Here is a 9,814-nt window from a genome sequence, read left to right on the forward strand (position 1 = left end):
TCTTAAAAAAAGTAAAAACCAATACGTTATAATACTTTTGCATACTATCTATCATTGTATAGCTATTTAAATGATTTTTAAGTCTAAAACATTCTTATGATAATCTATAAAAGCATACCCGCGTGTAGCGGGGATTAATAACCTATAGAAAACCCAACTAAGCTTGATTAAAATCAATTTATTTGATTCATGATTTTTTAAGTTAAATTAAGTTAAATTAATGATTCTTTTAATCATATTTAATTTTTTAATACAACTGATTTTAATATTTTTTAAAAATTGTGTGTCTGAAATAAAAGTTTTGTTTTAATATTAATTTAATTTTTTCTATAAGATAATATTATATAACTGTCATCAATCATATATAATTTCAAACCTAGTCATGTTTCTAAAAATTATATAAGTATGATTTTGAGTTTCAATTCTTTTAACTTTGAGTTAAGTATTTAGAAATTATAATTTGGATCATGTTTAAATATTATAGAAGAATATAGATATTTTCAAAATGTTATTTAAATTCGATAATAAATAGAACATCTATTTTTATCAGGGTAGCCATTTTGTTTCTGAGAGGAATACTAGTAAAAATCTATTACTCGTGAAAGTCTTGTAGGGTAATGTAAGGCATATCCCAAAATTCAAAGGACACTCGCTTGCTCTCTACATATCGTTTCTTTTCATTTTATTTTTAATTATAAGTTCAGTTGTTAAGTTTGACAAAAAAAAAAAGAGTTCAGTTGTTAAGAAAAAATATACGTATGTTATAATTATTACCTAAAGCAACATTCAAATAAAAATAAAAATAAAAATGTTTGCCAAACCATGTAAGTGGTCGTCTAGTGGGTTTTTACTGTTTAGAGTACTAACTAGTTAACAACCCATACTATGTTGCGGAATAAATCTATTCAACTAAAATTATTAATAGTAAAATTATTATTTGGGATCTAAGGTGTCAAAATAATAATTTTACTCATAACGGTTTTTGTTTTAATCAAATTTTGATATAATTATTTTGTGTAAAAATATGTGTCACCCGTGAAATGTGGAAAACAATTTAAACCTGATGGCAAAGTTTTGAGAAAATGTTATCAGTTATGGTAATCTGTGTTTTTGTGTTTTTAAAAATCAAATTCATATATTTTATATTTCACGTTATTATCTACATTGATATGCCATTAAATAGATAAGACAATGTTTTAAGACTAACCAATGTTTAAAAATACCATGATGAAAACTAGTAATCCAAGAGAGAGAAAAAAAAATGGCGATTTCGAGTACGGCAGCGCAGGACACAACTATGGTGGATCTCGGGGGGAAGGATCCTCCGCTGGGGGATCCACCGGATGCTGGGGGCTCATGGGTGAATAAGGTGAAGGGTGGTTTTGGAAGAGGTCGGTTGGTACCGGACTCAGTGCTGGACGGGGCGTTTGTGGATGCAAGAGTGAATCTGGCCTTTCCGGATGGAGAGGATGGAGAACCCGTTATCACTATTGAGAAAGTAATGGATGTAATGGAAAGATTATGGAAGCAATGCATGATTGTAAAGGTGCTTGGACGTCATGTTTCAATCTCGGTTTTAAACAGGAAGTTGCGTGAGATGTGGAAGCCACATGGGGAGATGCATGTGTTTGATTTACCGAGACAGTTTTTCATGGTACGCTTTGAGAAAGAAGAGGAGTATTTAGCGGGGTTGACTGGAGGACCATGGAAAGCTTTTGGCAGTTACCTTCAGGCACAAGCATGGTCTCCGGAGTTTGATCCGGTGAGGGATGATATCACAACGACGCCTGTTTGGATCCGGCTGTCTGATATTCCTGTTACTTTTTACCATGACCGTATTTATATGGGGATTTCTCGGGGGTTGGGTCACCCCATTCGGGTGGATCCCACTACGCTGAGTTGTGACCGAGCACGGTTTGCACGAGTCTGTGTGGAGGTGGATATTCGGAGACCACTAAAGGGATCGATGATGGTGAATGGAGAAAGGTATTTTGTGTCGTATGAGGGACTGAGTAACATTTGCTCAGGTTGTGGTGTATACGGGCATCTCGTCCACTCATGTCCCCGACGAACGATCGAGAAGGAGGTAGCAGTCTAGTCCGTCTCTACTGAGGTCACTATGAGTGGCACGGAAAACCAGGCGGTGGACGGTTTTACTAAGGTTTGGAAGGGAGGTCGGCGAGCAAAGTCTCCACCGGGGACGGTTGTTTTTACAGCGGGTAGTTCGAAGGAAACTGGCCGTAATCTTCTGGAGATCTTGCCAAATAATACGGGGAATATTCTTGTTTCCAATAAAATTGGCGGATTGATGGATACCGAGATCCTGGCTGATTCTGTGCGTGAGAAGATCCAGATTAATTCAAATAAGGAAAACGAAATTTTGCCTTCACGAGTGCAAGGTGGCCAGCGTGATAAACACGGTAAGGATGTTCGTGTGAATATGGAAGGTGGGAAAGGAAATGGGTTTGGTCGTCGTGGGCCTCCGGAGAAGAAAGCCCAAAAGGTGCAGGGGGTTGCTAATGGGCCCAAAAATAATTCGGGTAGGTCCAATAAGCCTGGGCGAGGATTGATTTTTGGCTCTCGAACTGAAGAGGCGTCGTTACCCACGACTGGTAAACGACTCCGTGTCGAATTGGAAACTGTCGGTAGAGCTGGCGGAGCTTTCTCCTCCGGTGGGAATGTTATGGAGTGTGAGCCAAGGGGAGGGGAGACGAATGGTCTACAGTCCTCGGGAAACACCTTGATTGGCGGTGACGATGAGTCGCGGTCTGCGGATCAGATAGTTCGAGTGGGGGTGGACTGGTGGTCCCTATGGCCTAGCGATTTTCCCCGGTGATTCTTTTTACGCCTTATAAATTCATAATGAGTTGTTTGTTTTGGAATTGCCGGAGGGTGAATAACCCTAATTTCCGCCAATCCATACGCTATATGTTGAAGAAGCATAATACGGATCTGTTAGCAGTTTTTGAGACTCATGCTGGTGGGGATACTGCTAGTCGTATTTGTAGAGGTTTGGGATTTGATCATTGTTTTAAAGTGGATGCATCTGGTCAGAGTGGGGGACTGTGCTTACTATGGAGAAGCGAGGTTGGGACAGTGGATATTGTTGCCTCGGATACACAATTCATCCATGCTCGTGTGGTGAATGGAGAGGATGTGTTGAACGTTATTGCAGTGTATGCAGCACCTACAGTCACTAGAAGGAGTGGACTATGGAGCAAACTTAGTGATGCTTTAGGCGGGATTAACGGACCTGTTATAGTAGGAGGGTATTTCAATACTATAGTTCGTCTGGATGAGCGGTCGGGTGGTAATGGACAATTGTCAGCGGACTGTTTATTGTTTGGAGACTGGATAAACGCTGAATCTCTTATCGATATGGGGTTTAGAGGCAATAAGTTTACATGGAGAAGAGGGAAGGTAGTACAGAACTTTGTTGCCAAACGACTTGATAGGATCCTGTGTAATCCTCAGGCACGTCTCAAGTGGCAGGATGCGATTGTCTCCCACTTGCCGTTTATGGCTTCGGATCATGCTCCTCTTTATGTTCAACTAAGTCCTGCGGTTGTGAGGGATCCGACACGGAGACCATTCCGCTTTGAAGCAGCCTGGTTGAGCAATGCGAGTTTTAAGGAACTGTTGGCGATGTCTTGGCGCAGGGATATCATGACAACAGAAGCTCTCACTGCATTACGTCTAGTTCTAAAGAAATGGAACAAATAAGTATTTGGTGATGTGAATCGAAGGAAGGAAAAACTTTTAAAGGAGGTTCAGGAAGTTCAGGACATCTTAGATGTCACGCAAACTGATGTGTTATTAAGCAAGGAAGAGGAGTTGATCCGGGAACTCGAGTTGGTGTTAGAGCAAGAGGAGGTAATCTGGTTTCAGAAGTCAAGAGAGAAATGGTTCACCTTGGGGGATCGGAGGAGCTGGCCGGGATATGCAGCGATTGATATCAGTGGAAAGTGGTATTAAAACAACGACGGACCTGGGTAAGTATCTCAGGATGCCGGTTTTATAGAAGAGGTTGAGTAAGAATATGTTTGGGGAAGTTCTGGAGCGGGTATCCTCGAAGTTAGCAGGGTGGAAGGAAAGATGTCTGAGTTTTGCGGGTCGACTTACTTTGACGAGAGCTGTTTTGGGTGCAATTCCACTTCATATAATGAGTGTTATCTCTCTACCAAAATCGTTATTATATGAGTTGGAGAAGGTGTCACGTTCCTTTCTTTGAGGTAGCACACCGGAGAAACGAAAACAACATCTTGTCGCCTAGGATAGGGTTTGTGCCTTTAAGGGTGAAGGAGGACTAGGCATTAAGCGGCCTCAGGATATGAATAAAGCGCTGCTCGCTAAAGTGGGGTGGAGGTTACTGGGTGATCAAGACAGTCTTTGGGCGCGTGTGCTTCGACGCAAATACCGCGTGGGGGACCTTCGGGTGGTGGACTGGTTGAAACCAAAAGGGGTTTGGTCTTCTACTTGGAGAAGTATAGCAACTGGTATTAGAGAAGTGATTTTACCAGGTCATGGTTGGGTTGTAGGGGATGGACGACAAATTCGCTCCTGGAAGGACAAGTGGCTGTTGGAAGAGCCTATCATTAATAGAACACAGAATGGGGTCACGGAGAGCAGAATAAATGAGTTGGCAAGTGACCTATGGGAAGATGGGATGAGTTGGAGGATGGACAGGATAACACCATGGGTTTTGGAGGATGTCAGGTTGAGACTCGGGGCTGTGGTTTTGGACACATTTTCTGGAGCTCGAGATAGACTCTCATGGCCAGGGACGGCGACTGGATAATTTACAGTAAAGTCGTCGTATGCTATGCTCACTCAGAATTCGTGTGAGGGTCCCCAACTTGATCGTTTTTGGTCTTGTGTTTGGGGTGTGGTGGCTCCGGAGCGGGTGAAGATTTTTCTGTGGTTGGTTGGACATCATGCTCTAATGTCGAATTCTGAGAGGTTTCGTCGACATTTATATGTCTCCTCGTTGTGTGAAGTTTGTAAAAGTGGAGAGGAAACCATACTTTACATATTGCGGGATTGTCCGGCGATGAGTGGAGTTTGGAGACGGCTGGTACCAAGTCAGAAACTGTCTTGGTTTTTCTCTGCGTCTTTACTTGAATGGTTGTTTGCGAACTTGAATGCGGAGACAGGGTCAAGGGCAGTGACGTGGCCTACTTTGTTTAGTATTGCGGCTTGGTAGGGGTGGAAGTGGCGATGTGGGAATTTGTTTGGGGTGCAGGGTAAATGCAGGGATAGGGTCAAGTTCCTGAAGGACTTGGCTAAGGAGGTAGAACTTGCGCACAGAGCTAGGCGGTTGTTAGGATCGCTGCCGGTTAGGGAGGAGAGGTTAATAGGTTGGTCTTGTCCACCGAGGGGATGGTGGAAAATGAATACTGACGGTGCTTCAAGAGGGAACCCGAGTTTAGCAACTGCAGGTGGTGTGTTGCGGGATGAAACAGGGGTTTGGAAGGCGGGTTTCTCCCTCAACATTGGTATTTGCTCAGCTCCGATGGCAGAACTATGGGATGTCTACTATGGTCTGTGTGTGGCATGGGATAATCGAGTTGAGCGGTTGGAGTTGGAGGTGGATAGTAAGATAGTGGTCGGGTTTTTAAAGACAGGGATTAGTGCGACTCATCCGCTGTCGTTCCTAGTACGGCTGTGCCATGGCTTCATATCAAGGGACTGGATGGTCCGAGTTACTCATGTGCATAGAGAAGCTAACCGTCTTGCTGACGATTTAGCCTCCTATGCTTTTTCTTTACAGCTTGGTTATCATTTGTTTGTAGTTGCTCCGCCTTGTGTTGTGGTTTTGGTTTCGAAAGACAGTAGTGGGTTTGTTACGCCACGGTCTGTTTATATTTGAGTTCTATTTTTGTTTAATAAATCAGGGGACTCTATTCCCTCTGTTCTACCAAAAAAAATGTTTAGAAATACCATGAGAAATACGTATAAAAATGGTAAATAATAATAAAAAGTGTAATAGTGGTGAAAATTTATAGGGAAAAATGAAAGTCTGGTCAGGGTTTTCAAAAAGTTCAATACCATGTTAAGATAGTTGAATCACCATTTATTATTAAATTATTAAAAAGTTAATATTGTATTATTATGATTATTGTAGAAGTTATTTTTGATAAAATTTTAAATATATTAGAATAGTCATTGGAATTTTTAAATAGGAGACATATTTTTGTTTTTTCAAAATTTTTAATTGGTGAATAAATTTTAAATTGTTTACAAAATTTTATTTATTTTTAAGATTATTGTGATAATTAATTTTTAAAATATATTTGAATAGTCATCAGATTTTTTTAAGTGAGAGAATAAGTTTTGCATCTCAAAAAGTTAAATAGATGAATAAGTTTTTAAATAGTTTATGAAATGTACATTTCATTACATGTAATATACTTTTAATAATTAAATATGTTATGAAAATGAGAATTAAATAATTAACTATATTTTCGGGTTTTAATAGTTAATTAAGTCTTTCATTTTAATAATCTAATAAAAAGAAACATTACCTTAGATATTCTAATGGTATATTTATGTAAATAATAATGAAACAAACAGTTCCTTATATATTTTAATGGCACATTTAATAAATCGAAAGAATTGTTTTTGTAAATATGTTTATCTTGAAATGCTTAACTGCAATTAAAACTTCAAATCGCTCTGGCGACGACAAATCAGCATTTTCAACAAAATGCTTCCCTATTAATATATAGGGGATGAGGGAAAACAGCTAAAACCAACCCCAACTATTTGTCAAACGTTTTTTTATACCTAAACTCTAACACCCTGCAAATAACAACTTGAACTGTATTAAAATTCAAATTTGCCACCTAAACTATATAAAATGTTGTTAATTCCAACCTCTGTTTAAACAGTGTCAAATCAGAGTTTGATGATGTTGAGTCAGACGGTTCGTGACTTTAATGTAGCACTGGGACTTACCAAAACGTCGTTTTCGTCATTTTTGAATATTTTGTACCAAGAAATGACCAAAAATGAAGTCTCACAACGCACCCGAAAATGGACTCCAATACTCTATTTTTTGTCAAACACTTTGTTTCTTGCCACAATACACCTAAAAATGACCAAAACAACTTAGTTTTGGTCATTTCCAGTGCCATGTGGATGTCACAGATCGTTTGACTCAATATCATTAAACTCTGGTTTAACACTGTTCGAACAAAGGTTAAAATTGACAACATTTTATATAGTTTAGGTAGCAAATTAGAATTTTAATACAGTTCAGGTTGTTATTTGCAGAGTATTGAAGTTTATGTATAAAAAAATGTTTGGAAAATAGTTGGGGTTGATTTTGGCCATTTTCCCGTACTAATGATCACTGTACAACCATATTTGGGAGGGATTGTTTACATCTTAAATGTGGTATAATTAACTGTTTGTCATGTTCCCAGACAGAAATTACGGGTCTAAATGTCATAAATTAAGAGATTAAGAATGACTTTATGTAGAATACTATAATTAAGCCAAATTAATTGCTAAAATGTATAACCAAGAGTCAATAGCTCAACTGGTAAAAATCTCTGGTAAAAGTCTAGAAGTTGTTAGTTCGAATGGCGTTTGGGACGAGACCAATATATTTGCATCTTTGCCGTCTAGACATGCCTTGTGTTCCTTACAGATTTCAAGATAATTTCATAATTTTTTAGTCCCTGACTTTGTTGGACACTTGAATTCTCTCCTTCAATAGTGGCAGGTAGCCTTGTGAAATGAACCCACACACAAGATCTTGGCATGACCATCCTCTGAGTTTTAGGTTGTTCAGAACCATCTCCACCTTCATGATTTTTGTTTTCTTTTTTCCCATTGATTTGCTTCGGTAGTCTGAAACCCTTCTCCTTGGCCATCAAACTCAAAACCATCTGCATCATTGTCTATGTCATGTTGATGTGGAGATGATGAATCCATATGCAAATTGTTAAAAAAAAAAATAAGTTAGTAAAATGATCTTACCATCAACAGATCATAAATGTTAAAAGAGATCATCACAACACAAATGCTAAAACAGAACATAACTATTGAAGCTAAAACAGAAACTATTACCATCAATCACACAAAAAAAACCACCATTGAAGCTAAACTAGAACCTTTTGGCAGCTCAATCACGCTTTACTCAACATTACAAGAGAAGAACACATATAACTTCAAATAAAACATGAAGCTAAACTAAAACAGAACCCAATCAAAACAAACAAGTGAAGAACCTGTGATTTAAACAAGATACAACAAAAATTGAAACGGAGGAGAAGTCACATACAAAAACTGAAACAAGTTACAACAAAAATTACCTGTGATTGTCTCCGTGAAGTCGCAAACAAAGGAGAAGAGCTTAGGTTATCCAGCTTGATAAATGGGGATAGAATCAAGATAAATAGGGTTTATAGAATCTCAAAACTGGAAAACGAACCGGTGGTGATAGGTGAAAGCAACAAAATGATTCACTTTTAGGGTTAGAGTCATTAGGAGTAGGGTTATACGAAAGGGTTCTCAGGTAATCGGGTTTTGATTGATTTCGTGTAATACCTGATCGAGTTTGGGTATCCGAAGTACAGAAATCCTAGACCCATTCGAGTATTCTCCTGACTCTATTGGATGCAGGTTTGGTTTGGGTTTTGCCGATTGGATTCGGGTTCGGATTTTGGATCCAAGTATTTTGCCCAGGGCTAGGTAAGCAGCCTAACCATTAAAATACCTTGTAATCAGTGTGACACATGATGTATAAAACAAAACCTTAAGTAAAAGCCCAAAAGTTATAAACTAAAAAGCTCACAAGTGAAGATGTGTTGCGTTATTGCCTAGCGCCTGGTGTACATCTTAGGAATATATATATACTAGATTAGGATCCGCGGTACACCGCGGGGCGAAATTATTTATAACTAAAATATTTAAATTATAAGTTGTATTTGTTGGTTATATATGTTATCATTTTGGTCTCTTTTATAATATGACTCTGAACAATTGTGCAATTTTTTTAGACGATGTGAGATATTGTACCCGTATTTTTTTATTCATCTATTGAGTAATATATGTTCGTTTTAAAAATTTTGTATTACATCACATGCAGAAAAAATCACAATTTTTATTAACTAAATGTATTATAGAATAATTCAAGATAATTTAAATATAAATTCAAATAAAAATGAAAGAGAATCATATATTTATGTTTAAATGAGCTAGAAAGATTTCTTTATTTTTTAAAATCTTACCTATAATTAATTTTGAAGTTTTGGTAACTAATATTAAAGTCAATGCATTAAATGTAAAAACTTTCCAAAAAATATTTTTGAGCAAAAACTGCTGCAAAAATACTAGTATAGATATATATATATATATATTTCTCTTTTTGCTAAATTTGTAAATATTTCATTGAAATTGAGAAAATTTTAGGTTACAATCCAAATAATTGAAACCTATAGATATGGTTTCATGACAAAAAAAAAGTTAAAAACATGAAAGCATAATACGGTAATTAAACCAAATTTTCGGTCCATCTACTCAACGAAGCCAGGAAGCTGTGGAAATAAGATGAAGCAATGATGCTTATGTTGTCCTTCCCGAATGAGTTTGGTGCAGATTGTAAGACACCTCGATATGACTAATAACTAGCTATAGAAACCTTTCACAAGAGGCTCGAGACCATGCCGTCAACAATAAAACTCCAAATCATCAATCACAAACTTTCCCTCTGTTATGTGAGATCGATTCTTTGTTTCACTCCATGAGCTTTCTCTGAACAAAACCTCACACACTAAATAAAGCAAAAGGTGCAAGCTCTCTCTAA

General features: G+C 37.8%; 2 protein-coding genes across 2 annotated transcripts; both read left to right on the forward strand.

Annotated features, from left to right (window-relative positions):
- The first annotated feature begins 1,261 nt into the window (after positions 1-1,261).
- On the forward strand, positions 1,262-2,098 carry LOC147948208 (uncharacterized). Its single transcript, XM_087465750.1, has one exon. It carries the CDS (start codon positions 1,262-1,264, stop codon positions 2,096-2,098), a length of 837 nt encoding a protein of 278 aa, XP_087321876.1.
- Positions 2,099-2,928: 830 nt separating this feature from the next.
- Positions 2,929-3,723, forward strand: LOC147948209 (uncharacterized). The gene has a single exon (XM_087465757.1). It carries the CDS (start codon positions 2,929-2,931, stop codon positions 3,721-3,723), a length of 795 nt encoding a protein of 264 aa, XP_087321883.1.
- The last annotated feature ends 6,091 nt before the right edge of the window (positions 3,724-9,814 follow it).

This window comes from Camelina sativa, chromosome 2 (genome assembly GCF_030686135.1).
Source record: "Camelina sativa cultivar CO46 ecotype springtype chromosome 2, ASM3068613v1".
Classification (NCBI taxonomy): domain Eukaryota; kingdom Viridiplantae; phylum Streptophyta; class Magnoliopsida; order Brassicales; family Brassicaceae; genus Camelina; species Camelina sativa.

What these genes read in the sequence shown, in the direction of transcription:
- LOC147948208 (XM_087465750.1), top strand. Translation starts at nt 1,262, where the DNA reads ATGGCGATTTCGAGTACGGCAGCGCAGGACACAACTATGGTGGATCTC.
- LOC147948209 (XM_087465757.1), top strand. Translation starts at nt 2,929, where the DNA reads ATGTTGAAGAAGCATAATACGGATCTGTTAGCAGTTTTTGAGACTCAT.